We start from the raw sequence: 19,294 nt of genomic DNA, 5'->3' as shown, positions 1-19,294 counted from the left end.
TTAATTATTACTATATATAATTAAAGAGTTTGGTGCCGCAAGTGGCCTACTAGGCCACTTGGCGGCACCGTATTAGTCGGTGATTTTTTTAGTTCAGTTCCAAAATAAACGTAATCGAAAACGACGAAACGTTAATTTTTTTTGTTTTAGTTATGGTACCAAAACAAATTTGAAAGAAACCGACCGAGTTCGCGCAGACTCGCCGCCTTATATAAAGCCCATGACCGACAGCGCTGCCGACCCCCCCCCCCCCCCCAATTGGTCGTTGGTTCACCTCAATTTTTATATTTTTTTCGTATTTTAGTTCCGGTACCGTAAGGTACGTAATCAAAACCGATCGAATTCGTGTCAAGTTACCGCCTCAATGCTCAAGACCGACAACGCTTGAGTTTACCACCGCCCAGGTTTGCCAAACAAATAAACATTGTCTTAATTATTTTGTTTTCTTATATGTTAACGCTTTTATATGTTAATTTGAGAATTAATTTTTTGGGTTATAACCCTCAAATTTTACCAATGGTGTCTATAACAAACGCAACAGCGACCGAATTCATGTTAACTCATGTCATAACGTTCTAGTTTACCAATGCCCGGGTTTCAACGATGGGGTTTTGCCAGCTGCCCGACGCAACGTGCCGGGTAGAAAAACTCGTTAACAGCTAAAGGGTAATGGTAAAGGTAGTTACGTGCATCCTACCTTCTTACCATACGCCACCCGCAAAAAATTGCTTCGAAACTTGTTATATTCCCTTCTTTAAAAATTTATTTTTTTATTATGTTTTATTTGAAAATATTCAAATTGTTTTTGAAAATAAAAACAACTTTTAATAAGAAAAAACTTATATAAAAACCGGTTTAATTATTTAATAGCAAATCTCTGACTAGTGTTTTCATTTTATATAAAATGTATTTAAAAAAAATGATCATATAAGGTTTTTATAAATACGATAAAAAAAAGCTTTTTGTCACACTTCCTCTACACCACCTAGTGACCTCTTGGTTCGAGTTTATGTAATTAATGTCACAAGAGGAAAGAAGCACACATATTGATCAAACTGAATATTATTTTATTTTATTTTTTATTAAGAAATGATACGAAAATTGCTAGAAAAATGTAAACTATCTCTAAAATATATTTCTAAAAGACACTCTCTTAAAAGAAAAAGAAAACCGTTCTTTAGAACAATTAGGAAATTTTTTTACAAAAACTTAAATAAAATACAAAAACTGAAAAAAAATGTTTGAATTATATTATATAAAACTTGAAGGAGAATGTACTTTTATTTATTTATTATAGTTAAGTGACACAACACGGCCGAGCTTACCCCAATAATATCTCAAGTGAGACATCCAAATAAGAAACAAAATGATATCGGTATAAAAAGTAATTCTTAATTCGATACTGACTGAAAAGATATACCCATGACTTAGTGTCTTAGAGCATTCTCAACCAATTCTTTAAAGTTGTCAAACTCATATAATATAGGGTAAATTTTAAGAAAACCATCAAAATCATCACTTCAATCCATTCCTTATTATATGGATGAACAAGACAAAAGAGAAAAAAATAATAAATAATTAATTTATGGATATGAATAGGGAATAGAATGTGAAAGAATTTTGAAAAATGATAAATAAATTTACGGAATGATGTTTTTAGCTAAATTATAGGGATAATATACGGAATGGGTTGGGAATGCTCTTAGCGGTGCAGTGGTATGGTGTTTGCTTCTTTAAAAACAAGGTGACAAGCTCAAATCCTTACAAGTGCATATTTTCAAACTTAAATTACACTAAAAATCAATACATTTTTAATTAAATAATACTTTTTATACATGTTTTTTTTCTTGCACTCACATTAATCACTTCAAAGAATATTAAAAATTTAATAGAATGAAACAGTGTATGCTTCAACATTTATTTATTTTTACAATATTAGTTTATTTAATTAAATTTAGGCTTCTATTTTAGTTGATTTCTTAATTTTAACTTGAATTTTGTTTATTTGGTATTAATTGGTATACTGTAAGGTAGTAAAGTGTAGTAATTTCTCAATAACTCATTGAAAACACATGAGATCACCATAATTATGGTCCATCATTATATCAAGTGATATGAGAATATACACATTATATATTTGCAACATAAAAAGATCATTCATTCTATATTTACATATATATTAACAGCTTTGGTTTGGAGATTTGATTTTGTGTGTGATTATCTTCTGTTTTGGTCCCATGAACCTAGTCAAACAACACATATAAATAACCAAAACAATTCTCGAAGAACTGCAGGATGCTTTTGACGAACCTCGTCCTTGGATTCGAATATATCATCTTCAGTTCGAGCATTCGCTTTTCATCACCATTGTATTAGCTTTCCATCACATTTGTATGTACTTGTAGTCACCACAACATTATGTTTAGTGACATTGAAAAACGTTTTTTATGTTTAGTTGATGAAGTATGGGGGTGGTTTGTAATTGCCAAGTGGGGCCAATAAACATAGCAAAAAATAAAAGTTGGTTTTAACAATAATGAGTATTTTGGTCATTTTGAAGTAAAAAAGAACAAACATATTAAAGAAAAGAATTATGATTTACGTTTCTCTAATCCTTATATGGAATTGAGGATCATTATCCCTTCCACAATTCATGTGACATGCTTTGCTTTCTCGCTTGATACACATCACGTGTAGGTAATGTTCTTGGCCTCACGTGATCCTACATCGTCTTGGTTAGAAAAAATGCCATATATTTTAGTTTTATTTTATTATATACATTTCAAAAACAAATATTGCTAACATCAAACTGTTGTTTTCTTATCCAACTAATATTAATTGATCAACTCTTGAAACCAAAAAAGTTGTAAGTATACTTGTACAAACTCAAATTTTGTATTTTACAACCTTATACTAAAACAGTATATGCACATATGATAAAAAATAATATTAATATGTTCACACATAAATAATGAGCATAATAACCCACCAACCTATAAAAACCATGTTTACCGTGCAATGCAACAAATATGTTGTTTGTCATCTTTAACAACTCCGCCATCTCTTTCCATTTCATTTCACATCAATCTAATTCCAATGTATAATACTGCTTCTCAATTTCCTCTATCTCACTTTGTTTTAGACAGAGAATTAAGAGATGGTGTGGTTCGGGTGGTGTGTTATTCTACTAGCGGTGGTAAGTGGTGGCGGAAACATAGCGGTGGAGGGAGCAAATGTGAGTTATGACGGGAGGTCACTTATCATCGATGGGCAACGCAAGATTTTGTTTTCGGGTTCAATTCATTATCCTAGAAGCACTCCTGATGTAAGTACATATCTATTTCTCTTTTGTTTTATTGTTATAGGGATAGTGCTTTGGTACACCAATTAGGATGCATACACGTTATGTTGTATAAATGGCCGTTTACCTTAGTGTAAACGATAATTCACGTGGGTGTAGTGGTGTATGAAAACCGTAACCCCTTGTTAAATCATCTCTTCTCTACCTCTCACATGGTTGGAGGTTTTATTATATTATTATTATTATTATAAATAAATAATCGAATATGATCAAGAGTTTTATAATAAAACATTTTTGAAATTCTATGTACACTAAAATTATGTCTGAACCGGAATTCTTCCTATTATCTTCATGTGGTCCGGTCTTTGTTTACCTCGTTCTATACTTTTGGTTTCAAAACCGGATTGGTGGTCCGGTATATTTTCTTTTTAGTGTTTCCGGTCAGCTAGGTCGATTTATGAATGTTCATATAACCTACTGAAGTTATGATCATGAAATACTTGTAGTAGGTACAAATAATATATAGGTAAAAAGCTACTAAAGAAAACACGATATTCCTTTTGGGAAAAGCATATAATAAAAGATTTATCCCGTTAAGATATGAAATATATATATATATATATATATTTTATATATAAATGGAAGACTCTATACATGTTTGACTCGTGAATAACCGCTATTAATAATATTCCTTTTGTTTTAAAGACTGCCATTTTAGCCCAATATATTTTTTATTCACACAGAAACTTAAAAAATAATTGAATATAATTAAAAATTTTAAACGTATATAGAATACATAGCGGGTAAATATTTGCACAGGAGCTGACCAACAACGTTTTCTGTCCGTATATGTTGTGACAGTTGTGGTGCCAACAAATCACAAGATTGCCAACTGTGCCTAGTGTATTCAGACGATCTTTTCCATGCCTTCCTTTTGTTTTTTCTGTTTGTAGTGTATATATATAATAATACATAAATATAATAGAAGGATAATATACAAAGTGTTGTTGTGAAACAAGCCTAATAGCTAAACATGTGAGAAAGAGATGTAGGGAGAAAGATGGAGATTTTATTAATATAGTGTTTTACAATAAGATACGATGATATGTATATATAGGAAAAGATAACTTGGAGAATAAGCCTAATCTATATTAGGTATTGATAACCATAATAATATATATTTATAACACTTCCCCTTGGTTATCAACTCAATACGCTTGGATATGCTGCCTCATTAAAAACCTTGCTAGGAAAACCCAGTGGGACAAAACCATAGATAAGGGAAAAAGAGTGCAGCGCGTATTGTCTCCCCCTGATTAATATATCCGTCAAAATGGTAAATATCGATCTTTTATGAAAGTTGCCCAAAACTTTTGTAGTCAATCATTTGCGTCTTCGTCACTTGACATTTGAATCTTTAAGTTGAATAATGTTGTATGATCTTCACATGAAAACTTCTATTGCTTAATCTAGTAAACACTATGACCTTGATGTGTTTCTCTGCATAAACAAGACCAACCAAACTTGTTTTGATGGGTTAGTAAAATATAAACACATATCTTTCATACCTGAAATATATGTTTTAACTCATTCGGATGTCTCCTAGCATGACACAAGCTGATAAACATAAACAAGAAAATAATAATCCTATATAGATAACTGAAGAGGTATGTACCCGCCTCAACACCAATCAAGGCGGGTCAACCCACAAGATAAAGACATTAAGGCACAAAGCCAAAACCTAGGCGCATGGCGCATGCATCATATGCTCGCGCATCACATATGCGCGCAGCGCATCAACGCGCGGCGCATATCACATGCTCTTGCGCATCACATATGCTCGCGCGTCGCATATGCGCCCGGCGCACCATCGCGCGGCGCATATCACACGCTCGTCCATATCACACTTGCGCATGAAATATCTGCGCGTGAGAATAAAAAGAAGACTTCGCGCATCCTCAGGATGGGCGCATATCACACGTGCACATAATCAACCTCGTCCTTATCCAAATCAGGATTAGGGCAACCTTGATTGTGCACGTCAGACAATCTTCCAGAAGGCATCTTTTTAAGGAGTAAGAATATGCTGATGTTGACAACGGCCAAATGAAAGGTCGACAACTCAGCATGACACATGTGCTACCACGTGATTACAACCAACGAGAAAGCGCCAGGTGTCCCAGAGGGCACGTGGCGCAGTGCGATTGGAGGAGGCCAACGAGGTTGAGCCCAACCAGTAAAAACCCTAGCACTATAAATACAGCATCAACTCCACTTTGATGACACATTCATTCACACTCAATCATTGACAGTTACAAGCAGTGATATCACATTCAATCATATTGAATCATATTCACTCACAGTCAGTTACAAAAAAGACACAGTCACATCATCAAGGGTATTCAGCGATTCAGCAATACTCTTGAGATTGACTTACCTACAAACATTATTATTATTCTCCAAAAGATACTGATTCTCACGCCGGAGGGTTACCCCAAAGAGGACCCCTCTGTCCCTTTCTGAGGGGTAAGTAACGGCGCTGTTCATTTTGTAGGTGGAAGAACTCGGATCCAGAAGAACCATCGGTGAAATAGTTTAATCACACCCGAGGAAAGTAGATCTGCTACCAGTGAGTAGATCCACGTTTCTTCATTGGCGCCATCCACTGTTACAAACGGCAATCAGATCTCATCCAGATCTAAAAAATTCAATCACCATGGTTTCTGGAGTTCGTAACGTTGATCAAGCTCTGGAGGATATAGAACGTGAGGGTGTTAACGACGGACAGCAGGTTCTGAGGGTTCCGCGTGATTATACGCGTACCACCAGCAACCGTCCCTTCGTCACAACCCCTCACGGCCAGACTGAAACTCCTCCAGACGATCACACGTTACAAAATATGGCCGGCGCGAAGCTGAAGGGACCAATGGGTCCAGAAGATGAAGCAGACGATCCGAATGAATGGCTCATAAATGAGCAGCGGCGTCTGATGGAAAAGTACACTGAAATGATCAAACAGAAGAAGCTAGCCGACCAAACACAAAGGCAAGCGAGGGAGAAGCAGCCCACAAAAAGGCCGCGCGCGCCGGAAGAAGGGCATTCTGTTCACACTGCACACACAGAGTTCAGTGATGAAGAGGTGCATAGCATGAGAAAGACAAGGGATACTCATGCAGGAGGCTCGCAGCTCCGCGCGCCTGTGAACATGGCGCCAGGAGCCAGAGCAGATCCGGATCTGCACATGCCATACAGCCCACCGGTCAGAGGGCAAGTGGACGTAACCACACCCTACAGACCAGCCATCCTGGTAAAACACTCAAAGTTTACTGCGCGCATCGCGCAGGCTCCCATCCAGCACAAGACCAAGATGCCAAGTGGTCTGGGGAAATATGATGGCACGACAGATCCAGATGACTTTTTGCAAGGTTTCTATAACACGGGAAACCTAGAGAGCTGGACGATGCCAACATGGTGTCATATGTTTGCCCGCTGCCTCACGGGCGCAGCGCGAGTATGGTTCGAGAGCTTGCCGACAGGGCAAATTGATGGGTTCGAGGAACTATTAGAAAAGTTCCAGGCCCACTTCGTACAGCAGCGCAGGCACACGCGCGATCCTGATGACATCATGCACTGCATCCGCAGGAATGATGAAACGATTGAAGATTACATCACTCGTCGACTTTTTAACCCATGCGCCAGTTGGGTTCTTGAGGACATCCTCATCCACAGGCGCAGAAGTGATAGAGCGCATGGTCATACGGATGGGGATCACACCGGCCTTAATGTAAAAAAACCTCTCAGACCAGTCATGAAGGCTCTTGAATGAAACAGTGGAGCACTTCACCTTCTGACTGCGAGGAATAAAAGAGATCCAATTGTCTTGGATCTTGGCCTTATAAAAATATTGAAAGCGCCGAGGAGTGGGTTCCTCGCGCTGGGATTTGCACATGAACTCAAAGTGAGTCACGCGCACGAGTCCAAACGGATGGACTTGGGATATGTGAATCCCATAGAACTTCAACAGTGCACCCACAAACCTTGTCATCGGGAGACGAAGGTTGCAGTGGGTGAAAAAGTGGCTATATAGGGATATATAGCCGGCAGGCGGGTCCGCCGCCGTTTGCCCGGACCTAGGCAACATGCAGCCAAACAGGGTGGGAAACCCCTGAGAGGCGATGAGGTTGTCGAGATCGGCCTGCTTCAATTTGCAGGGGATTTCATTCCACCTTTTGGTGGCCTTGGTCCTCCCTACTTCCTCCGATGTGGTTTCAACAACCTTCTTCCCCTTTCCTTTTTGCTTCAATGTCGACATCACCACAGATTTCACACGGCGTCTTCGAGAGGCAACGGAGGTGATTGAAGGGCTAGACGAGTATGAACTATCAGACATACAACTGTAATAGCCGATAATCGAGGATTCGAATCGATGTAAACACTCAAATCAGAATGTGAAAGCAGGAATTCGAATTTGAACAACAATAAAGATGAGGATACAAAATTTTCTAGGGGCCTGCTTTTATAGGACCAGGAGAGAGAAATGTGGCAGCTGATCGGATTCCACGCGCCCCCACTCGCAGGTGCAAGCCAACGAAGGAATGACACGTGTCCCTAACAGCTGTGTGAGGGGACATAAAATTGTAACCGACCTGCCACGGCACAGTGACGCGCCCCCACTCGCAGGTACTAACCAATGCGAGTGCAACACGTGTTCAGGACAGCTGTGAGGGGACGTGAAAGCCAACTGTAGCACCTCGAGCACACGAAACCTCTGACACGTTTACGGCGCACGTCACCACCAACCAACCACGTGTTTGGACCTTTGGTTTTCAACAAAGTGGATAGAACTTCGCGCGATGATGGAAACAACCAGGAAAACGACAAAACCCCCTATAAAAGGACAATTCAGTGAGTCTAATATCTATCTCACCACGCTCGCGCGAGATAAGACACACATTAGACTGGGGGGGCTTGAAGAGGTATGTACCCGCCTCAACACCAATCAAGGCGGGTCAACCCACAAGATAAAGACATTAAGGCACAAAGCCAAAACCTAGGCGCATGGCGCATGCATCATATGCTCGCGCATCACATATGCGCGCAGCGCATCAACGCGCGGCGCATATCACATGCTCTTGCGCATCACATATGCTCGCGCGTCGCATATGCGCCCGGCGCACCATCGCGCGGCGCATATCACACGCTCGTCCATATCACACTTGCGCATGAAATATCTGCGCGTGAGAATAAAAAGAAGACTTCGCGCATCCTCAGGATGGGCGCATATCACACGTGCACATAATCAACCTCGTCCTTATCCAAATCAGGATTAGGGCAACCTTGATTGTGCACGTCAGACAATCTTCCAGAAGGCATCTTTTTAAGGAGTAAGAATATGCTGATGTTGACAACGGCCAAATGAAAGGTCGACAACTCAGCATGACACATGTGCTACCACGTGATTACAACCAACGAGAAAGCGCCAGGTGTCCCAGAGGGCACGTGGCGCAGTGCGATTGGAGGAGGCCAACGAGGTTGAGCCCAACCAGTAAAAACCCTAGCACTATAAATACAGCATCAACTCCACTTTGATGACACATTCATTCACACTCAATCATTGACAGTTACAAGCAGTGATATCACATTCAATCATATTGAATCATATTCACTCACAGTCAGTTACAAAAAAGACACAGTCACATCATCAAGGGTATTCAGCGATTCAGCAATACTCTTGAGATTGACTTACCTACAAACATTATTATTCTTCTCCAAAAGATACTGATTCTCACGCCGGAGGGTTACCCCAAAGAGGACCCCTCTGTCCCTTTCTGAGGGGTAAGTAACGGCGCTGTTCATTTTGTAGGTGGAAGAACTCGGATCCAGAAGAACCATCGGTGAAATAGTTTAATCACACCCGAGGAAAGTAGATCTGCTACCAGTGAGTAGATCCACGTTTCTTCAATAACAGTATGACATAATACATATATGCATTACGATATTTCCAATAATATTTTATATTCATATAGGAAATGATAATAGAGTCATTGTTTGACATCCTTTAACGTGCTAAAATGATTAAATTTGTCCATGGTAAAATGTCTCAACATTTCTTAGATCTTCGACGGATTTATAAACATATAATCACACATATACTCGAACTATAAGTCGAGCAATAATCATACCTTGTCAAGGTCTTTGAAAAATAATTTTCTCTTTAAAAGCTCATAAGTTTCTCTCGATGATGTGTACATCATCAGTGTATGATTTTAATGAACTTTTAAGAGTGAAATTTTGATAAAAAGTATGGCTATTTATATCCAACTTATCTCCCTCTTTATTAAAATATCTCTTGATTTGTATAAAGCTCAATCCGATTAATCCATACTTAATAGGCATAAATCCATGCATTTACCAATCCATCAGGAACTTCTTTCAAACTTGACAAATTATGCATGTGTATTCATTTTTCTAGGATTTTTGATGCATAAAGTTGCTCATTTAAAAACATCAATTTTGTATCACATATCATCCATATTGTACCATTTCTTTGTTTATTGAGATATTGTACTCATAATATAGATGTTATTCTATGTGTATGCTTATTGATGCACAAGAATTCCATCATTAAGATGTATTAGTTAACATTTCAGGTATTCAACTACCTCAGGAAACTCTTTAGGAGTTCTATTTATGTTCAACTTTCAATAACCGTAACATATTCAAATATGACTCTATACACAAAAAATCATTGTGTTCTCGAGAACTTACTTTACATGATTTGTTAATTCAAATCGTTCAAAAACTTTCTTGTAAACTTTCAGTATCAACTGAATCACAATATTTATTGGACGCATATCAATTCTCTCTTTATATTACCAGACTTTTTAGTTATCGGAAAGTCATTGCTTCCACCATTGGAGAATGTGTCTACTCAATCCTCATAATTAATCATGGGTCTTTGCAAAAAATTTTGTGCCATCAATTTTGCTTTATATCACTTGATGAATTTTCATAACTCATATACAAGACCCGTTTGTATCTAACACATTTTACAACTTTAGTTGTACGGACTGTTGGTCCAACAAACTTTCAGTTATTTATAGAATTCAACTCTGTTCTGTTTGCGTATTTCCACTTTTGCCAATCATTTTTTTATAGGAAGATTTAGAATCTTGATCCTCATCATCATTTCAAGCGCTAACTATATATATAAATAAAATTATAACGACGTCGACTTTTATTTCGGTTCCATATATCATTGTAGACATGATACAATATAATTTATTGAGAGCTCTTTGTTTTCAGGTACCTAAGGTTCTTCAAGAACCATGATGTCTAATCTCTTTCAAGAGACCTTTTACTGCACCTCGACTTGACCATCTTTATTACTTGCTCCAAATTTCGAGGAAATTTTACCTTTGGAACCGATCAGTCTACCACGCTACACGCGTGCATTAGACTATTATCAATATGCGTTTGTCCTTCTGGGACATTTATTAATTGGAGCATTAGCAGTTCGTATAGGTGTCTTAGCTAGACACTCTCTTTTGATTAGTGAATCATCCGGTAAGTCATTCGTTGATCTTTATTCATGAATTATCCTTTGAACTTTTAATTCATATAATTTAGTTTGAGGATCAATGATAATTCATTCCAACTAAATTTGTTTTCCAACTGCTTTAAATCCCCCCCTAATGTTGGGAATGTTGATTCACTAAAGTGAAAACTAATGAGCCATAAGCAAATATCTCATTAATGGCTCTAAGTATTTAATCATATATAATATTTAATACCGACATATATTCCCAACTTCCTTTGTGTTCTCATCTTTGTGTCTTGTGGTGGATTAATTTCAGTATATAACACATACGGAAAATTAGATGAGAAATATTTGGTTACTAACAAAAAACCAATTGCAATGGGGAGGAAGTATCATAACTTGTTGGCTTGATGTGAATTAATTTAAAGACAGTAACATTATATGTACTCAAATACAAACATGAACCTTTGCTCTCGTGATGATTGCCTTTGCAACGAATTATAGACGTTGAGTAATCGTCTTTAACAATACAATTTATGTAAGAACATAATATGTTATGAATTTCAACACTTATTCCAATGATCATTATTAACTTGGGAATCAAATTCATTATTATAACCGAATGTAAATATACCAATCTGGAATAATATGCTTGCTATCTTATTAGTTAAGCCACAGATCATGCAAACATGAAGTTGCGATTTTGATAACCATTTAGAGGATGCATCGATTTTCAAAACACTAAATGGTATCATGTTAGGATATGTGTATCCTTTTCTCAATTCCATAACATCTAGGGATTCACACCCTCCTTCAGTTGGTAAATAAATGATTTCACTTGAGAGCAAACTTTGCATGTTCAATTATCACGAAGAATCAAATGGTTCTTCAATATATTTCACATCATCGACTCGGTGTGGTCTAACCGGTCATGCCATTATATAATCATGATTCATAAACTTCAGGTTTACGATCATATATGTATTATGCTTCTTTAATACAATGCTATAAACATGAGAGAATATTGTATTACCGTTTCAAGCGATCATGTGATTTCACATGTATATTTCCATACTTTGTTCTCATATGTGATTAATCCATTTGCCACTTCTGGTGGTCAATCTCATTATTAGCATGGATATCATTAAAATTCTCATGATCGATCTCATTATTAAAATGAGCATCCTTACAATCTTTTCAATATGCTCATGATCACAATAAACAATGTATAGTCTCATTCACTTTTGAGAACTAAGTAAAACCAAACAAGTTTCATGACAACATTACTTTCATATGAAGTTATCTCAAACACTTCTTATTATTTTAATAATATTGTTACTTTAGGAGTATAATGAAGACGTGACAATAAAAATAGTCTTAATCAACTCTTTCTCATAAGTAATATTCTTTTCACGTAACATTGTATGAGAACTAATTACATGACCAAATGAGGCTAATACTTTATACCGTTAATAATGAAATTTAGAAAGTATGACACCTAGGGTGTCATATCAAAACTTATATGTATTCTTTTATGAGATTAATAATAATAAAACATATAACTTGGTCTTTTATTTGCTTTATCCGATACTATATATGCATATATAAGTGTAAGATGGTAAAATAGGCTAGCTATATTTCCAATAATAAATTAAGCATCTTAGATAGACAATGTATATTTATTAAGTAAAATGACACGACTTCAAAATTCATGAAATAATTACAAAGTGTGATTCAAGCTAATGAATACACGTATATTCATACTAGCATTTAACTAATTTTTTTTACACCAATCATGTGGATCATATAACAATTGGCCCATACAAATAGTAGACTTATATTTATAAGTTTTCATGAATAAAATAGTACAACAAAACTGAAAAGTAACAATGTGTGTATACAGCCCATGTATCTAAGCATATATGTGTGCACATGTAGATAGAAAAAGGTAATAATCACATGTTCCCGTAACATATACATGGAAAACTTTCATGTAACTAACCAATGAACAATCAAAATTAAATCCATAATAAATTAAATTCATAAGTAATCACATTGAATGACCTAGTGAAACTTCATCTTAATATATTGGAATTTTTGCATACCTCATCAATGATATCGTCTATGGACTATGGTATAGTGAAAACAAACTAATTCCAAAATCAAAGTATTTTTAAATAAAAGTCCACACTTAATACAACGTAATAGTTAGACTAGAGAACATTCATCTAGATATTGCATAGAAGATATATATGCACCATAAGATGAAAGTATCAATAATATTTAATTATTGTATACAATTAAAAACTAAAAAATGTATAACATATTTTAGTTTATACAGAAATAACTTCCTAAAATAGGTATCACATTTTTCTTTTCACATCAAAGAAAATAATTTGCTAAACAACATGATTATTTATCAACAATAATTATTTGAACATAATATATAAGACGAGTTATCATATGAAGAATTTAATATTGATGTATATATTTAGCCAATTCGAGAGGCATGGTTAGTTAAATTATTTTATATATTGAAATCAAATCAAATTCTAAAACTTAAGGTTGGAACTTATATAATTACCATATTTATTAATATGTGATATTAATTAATTATAAAAAACGTATTCTTTACGGAAAAAAAAACTTATAGCATATCAAAACCCCAAACTTCCACTTGAGTTTATCTCCCTCGTTAAATAACCAAAGAAAAAATAAAAGGATCATACAATATAATAAAATCTTTAATTAATCTTTCATCTTGGCATGCATATAGTACACATTATTATTCCTCTTAACTGTATGGTTAATAAATCATAAATTAAGAAACAAATTAATATAGGGGTGTGATATTGAGGGATGAAAATTTAAACGAATAGCATCTATACAGGTCATAAATTTTCAATTAAAAGCTTAGATATATTATTATACTAACAAATCAAATCTTAATTCATTAATTTACTTACTGATCAAAATATGAACGTCGATTTAACCCAAATTTGTATAAATTAAATAATAGGTTATTCTAATAGATTTAAAATAAGAACAAGACGAATCTCTAGCATCTCGACTTACAACATAGTTTACGCTTGAGAGAAAGGGAACACATATATAACATACTTACCTTATGATGTGCGATCCAACTTAAAAAGCAATTCGTGCTGATAACGTGTTTTGAAACAAGCCTAATAGCCAAACATGTGAGAAAGAGATGTAGGGAGAAAGATGGAGATTTCATTAATATAGTGTGTCTTACAATAAGATACAATGATATGTATATATAGGAAAAGATAACTTGGAGAATAAGCCTAATCTATATTAGGTATTAATAACCATAATAATATATATTTATAACACAAAGTGATTAATTAATGGTTGAGATATTTAAGGTGTGACACATGTATGGAAAAATTTATGTGAACCTATCAAGTTAATTGACAACTGAACACTATATGTTTAGCTAAATGTGTATACTGGTTCAACCCGACCGAGACTGATTTCTGAATCTATTTAGATTAAATTCTAGTCATATCTTGTCTTGCTAGAAATTCACAATTTTAATACCCTACATGTTTTTAACTTTTTATAGTTCCAAAAAAAAGGTATAGGGACATTTAACAGAACTTAATGGTTGACTATATATACATGTGAAATCATTGGCAGATGTGGGCATCTTTGATAGATAAAGCCAAGCAAGGTGGTCTAGATGTCATACAGACCTATGTGTTTTGGAACCTCCATGAGCCACAACCTGGCCAGGTCTCTTGCTAACTCACACCCTTGTGATTGTAACATGTTACCTAATCATATACATGAACATAGATGTTTATGATTAACAATCTATTTTTTGGATTAACTTGCAGTATGATTTTACTGGTAGAAATGACATAGTAGGTTTCATTAAGCAAGTCCAACAACAAGGCCTTTATTTAAGTCTTCGAATTGGTCCATTCATCGAGGCCGAATGGAGTTATGGGTATGCAATTAATATTTATAAGTATATCACATATATAGTTTTCGGGACGAAAACCTTAACCATTGACTATGAATATACCTTTCAGAGGTTTACCATTTTGGTTACATGATGTTCCTGGCATTGTCTTCCGAACGAACAACGAACCATTCAAGGTGATCACATCACTTTTGACCCTCAAAGTCAAAGTCAAAACAAACTTAAAAGAGTAATCCGAATTATAATAAAAGTTGTTCATTTTTGTAGCTTTACATGCAAAACTTCACAACCAAAATTGTGGACATGATGAAGGCAGAGAACCTGTTTGCTTCACAAGGAGGCCCAATTATTCTTTCACAGGTTTACAAGTTTAATGCTTAAAATGAGTTGAACTAAAACATTAATGAAAAGAAAACATGTGAAAATATCAAAATATAATCTTATATGCATGATAAATGATATAGATTGAGAATGAGTACCAAAACATCGAAGGAGCGTTTCATGATGACGGATCACGATATGTGAACTGGACCGCGCAAATGGCGGTGGGTCAAAACACGGGTGAACCATGGATGATGTGCAAGCAAGACGACGCCCCGGATCCTGTGGTAATTATTCTCTTAACCATACTTTTTAAACAGTAAAAACTCCTTTAATTACCCTTTGACTTTGAAAGCCAAACATAACATATGTAATTGTAGATCAACACTTGCAATGGGATGAGATGTGCTGAAACATGGAAAGGACCAAACTCACCAAATAAGCCTTCCATGTGGACTGAAAATTGGACTTCTTTGTAAATGCTAATTACCTTCTTATTAAACAAAAGTCAAAATTCAAAAGGTCAGCTTTACTAATTGTTAATTAACTTATTGGTGTTCTTGAAGCGTGCAAGGATACGGAGAAGATCCATATCTGAGATCAGCCCAGGATTTGGCCTTTCATACAACGATGTTCATTATAAAGATGAATGGAAGCTTTGTAAATTATTATATGGTAATGTTACTAATATATCATGGAAAATTCACATAGATAACTATTTTGAACCATTAAATTGACCAATGTGCTTGAGAAAAACATGGGATCCGCCATTGACATGTGTATAAAGGTTATTTAAGTAAACATGCTTGAACTATACCTTTTGTTTTATGACAGTACCATGGAGGAACAAACTTTGGCCGGTCGACAGCCTCGTTTATTATTACAGGCTATTATGATCAAGCTCCTCTTGATGAGTATGGTATAATCAGACAACCAAAATACGGTCATCTCAAGGATATGCATGCAGCGTTGAAACTATGTTCACAGACATTGCTTTATGGAAACTTAGCAATTGAACACATTGGTGATAATCAAGATGTATGCACATATGTTTTATGTCACATTTTATGTTTATAGTGCCTGTATAAGTTATAACAATCGCGGTTTTACATTTAATCGTCTAGACGTACGTCTACACTGGAAATTCGGGCGAATGTGTTGCATTTCTTGTTAATAACAGTAGTAAAGGTGTTATGGCGTTTAATAATACTTCGTACACTTTGCCATCGAAGTCGGTTAGCATCTTACCTGATTGCAAAAGTGTGGTCTTCAATACTGCCACGGTATGTTTTTTGGATTCTAACAAATTTGTTTGGGAATCTGTGTTATGAGATTAATGTTTTAATAAATGTAATAGGTGAACACACAAGTTAGTACGCGATCAATGCAACCGATCATAAGATTCGACTCGCCTCAACAATGGCAGGTCTTTAGTGAAGGCGTACCTCAATTCGACCAGACCTCATTGAGGTCGGATACATTGCTAGAACAAATGAACACTACGAAAGACACATCGAATTATCTTTGGTACACAATGGGGTAAGGCTAACTAATGCTCATTTTGATTTGATTAACCAGTAAAATGAGAAGCACTAAAATAAACAATTTACAATCCATTTTACTAAAATAGTGTTGATTGAAAATAATCATAACGGTGAAATCGTTTATTCTTGTGATTTTCCCTAGTAATTAAATAACAAACACAAATGTATTGTCTGTGAACATATAGGATGGAGCCAAACTCCTCAGAAGCTCAATATATGCTCAAAGTGACCTCTCTTGGACATGCTTTACATGCTTATGTTAATGGAGCTCTTGTGGGTATGGATCTTGAATTAATATTTGTATCTTGTGATCATATATTCATATGCTTATTGTGATTAATAATCTTGTCTATTAATTTGTGTTAGGTTCTGAACACGGATCTCGTAAAGTTACAAACTTCACGTTCGAAAACACCATTCCTCTCCCAACTGGAATCAATAACATTTCCTTGCTAAGTATAATGGTTGGAATGCCGGTAGGTTTCATAAACATTTATAGTCAAATTATTAGTACCTAAACATAAAGGGGACAAACTATGATACTGATTTTTGGTTGAATGATCGAGTTGTGAAGGATTCAGGAGCATTTATGGAGCGTCGAAGCGCAGGGTTACGTGAGGTATTGATTCATGAACTCAACTTCACAAACTCACAATGGGGATATCAAGTAAGCCATTCCAGCTAGCAAAATACTAACTTGTTAAATTTTCTTTTGGAAAAATCACCCTCTAATACGCTTTCGTTAATCCATAAAGATCGGATTGCTTGGGGAGAAGCTATCAATTTACACAGACGAAGGGTCGAGTAATGTCTCATGGAGCCAATACCAAAACCCTGGCACTCTAACTTGGTATAAGGTGATCACTATTAACATAAACTTCCAACATATTTTTAGTGTTCTTTTACTAGTAGTGATCATTGTTTTGTACTTAACAGACAACGTTTGACGCGCCTGAGGGCACCGAGCCGATTGCATTGAACTTTGGTTCAATGGGGAAAGGAGAAGCTTGGATCAACGGCCAAAGTATCGGAAGATATTGGGTCTCCTTTAAGACCCCTGATGGATCTCCTTCACAAACATGGTTTGAAATATCAAATATGCATCCAATATTTGTTTATATCACATGTTTGTTCATTTGTGACAAACAAAAGTTTTGGTCTATGTTTGGCAGGTACAATGTACCACGATTGTTCCTTAAACCAACGGGAAATCTACTAGTTTTGTTCGAGGAAGAAAATGCAAATCCGTTAGGCATTTCACTAGATACTATTTCGATCAACAAAGTTTGTGCGCACGTATCAGATATACATCCTCCTAGGGTAAATTCATGGAAAGTACGTGAACACTATCGACTGAGACCAAGACCTAGAGTTCACCTGCGATGTCCTGGAAAACGAATCATCTCCAAGATTGTATTTGCAAGTCACGGTAACCCTTCAGGCAACTGCGAAAACTACTCAGTTGGGAAATGTCACTCCTCTAATTCTCAACAAATCGTTGAAAAGGTGAGTTAGCTTCTTCTGTGATAAATTGTTACTGGTGTTGTAGTCATTTTACTAAACGCTTTTAATGTTTCAGGCTTGTTTAGGGAAAAGGCAGTGTTCGATTTCTCATATGACAAAATATTTTGGCGTAGATCCATGTCCAGGCACGCCCAAGACGCTTTTAGTGGATGCGCGATGTGAATAAGAACAAGTAGTTTACTTGGTTTGCACACAACATAGGAAGTAATAAACGCACAACAAGTGATATAATTTACATGCTATTTAACATACTCATATTCATTTATTATACTTTGATATATGTTTATTTTGATTGTACATGGATAATAATTTCCAATACAAACAATATGGAATGAGAAAGACAACTTTGGTTATATGTTAAATTAAGTTAGTGTCTCGTGTAACACACTGGGAAAACATCAAATATACATATATGAATTTTATATAAGAAACATTATAATTTTATAAATAATAATTTATTATAATGAGAGTCAAGTTATTCTATAAAGGAAAATAAAAATGAGAAATATTTTTAACCACACAAAAAAAACCCTTAAAAAATTAAAAAAAAATATATCAAAAAAATCATAACTCAAAATCTAATAAAAAAGTAAAAACACAAAATGTTTGCACCGTCTTTGTCGTTCTCATAAAAAAAGGTAAGTGAAAAAAGTCGTTGTGCCTTTTTGTTTATCATTGTGTTTTGTGTTCATTTTCGTCGTTAATTGTGTCTTTTTTTTTTCTTTATATTGTGTTATATTACTCAACAGTGTGCTATATTTTGTTCGGCATTGTGTTATATTTTGCGATCTATTGCGTCTTTTTTTAGTTATAATTGTGTATTTTGTTCATTTTCGTCATTGTGTCTTTGATCTTGGGCATTGTGTCTTTTCGTCAATTTTTTTTGAACGGGAATGGTGGCGGAAACATTTTAGTTTTTTAAATTTTTTCATTTTATTTATATTTTGAGTTATGATATTTTATATTATTTTTTTAATTTAATTTTAAGGGTTTTTTGTGTGGTCACAAATCTTTCTCACGCTTCTCATTTGTGTCCGCCTTTGTATTTTAACTTTACTCTTCATAATGAATATTAATGAATGGCAATTGCATGTTTCCTAAAATACATAGAT

At 35.3% G+C, this 19,294-nt stretch overlaps 1 protein-coding gene across 1 annotated transcript; it reads left to right on the top strand.

Annotated features, from left to right (window-relative positions):
• The first annotated feature begins 3,020 nt into the window (after positions 1 to 3,020).
• On the top strand, positions 3,021 to 18,518 carry LOC143631995 (beta-galactosidase 16-like). Its single transcript, XM_077100598.1, has 18 exons — positions 3,021 to 3,325; positions 14,505 to 14,600; positions 14,705 to 14,817; positions 14,903 to 14,969; positions 15,061 to 15,153; positions 15,258 to 15,401; positions 15,495 to 15,589; positions 15,681 to 15,789; positions 15,949 to 16,152; positions 16,239 to 16,397; positions 16,472 to 16,653; positions 16,844 to 16,935; positions 17,025 to 17,134; positions 17,233 to 17,325; positions 17,414 to 17,515; positions 17,595 to 17,740; positions 17,831 to 18,164; positions 18,238 to 18,518. The coding sequence occupies exons 1-18, from the start codon at positions 3,158 to 3,160 to the stop codon at positions 18,346 to 18,348; spliced, it is 2,418 nt and encodes an 805-aa protein (XP_076956713.1). The 5' UTR covers positions 3,021 to 3,157; the 3' UTR covers positions 18,349 to 18,518.
• Positions 18,519 to 19,294: the final 776 nt, after the last annotated feature.

The sequence above is a fragment of the Bidens hawaiensis genome, unplaced genomic scaffold (assembly GCF_021521415.1).
Source record: "Bidens hawaiensis isolate Kalapana, Puna unplaced genomic scaffold, B.hawaiensis_p1.1 tig00006332_1, whole genome shotgun sequence".
In the NCBI taxonomy this organism is placed as follows: Eukaryota; Viridiplantae; Streptophyta; class Magnoliopsida; order Asterales; family Asteraceae; genus Bidens; species Bidens hawaiensis.
This window is presented reverse-complemented; position numbering and strand designations above follow the sequence as displayed.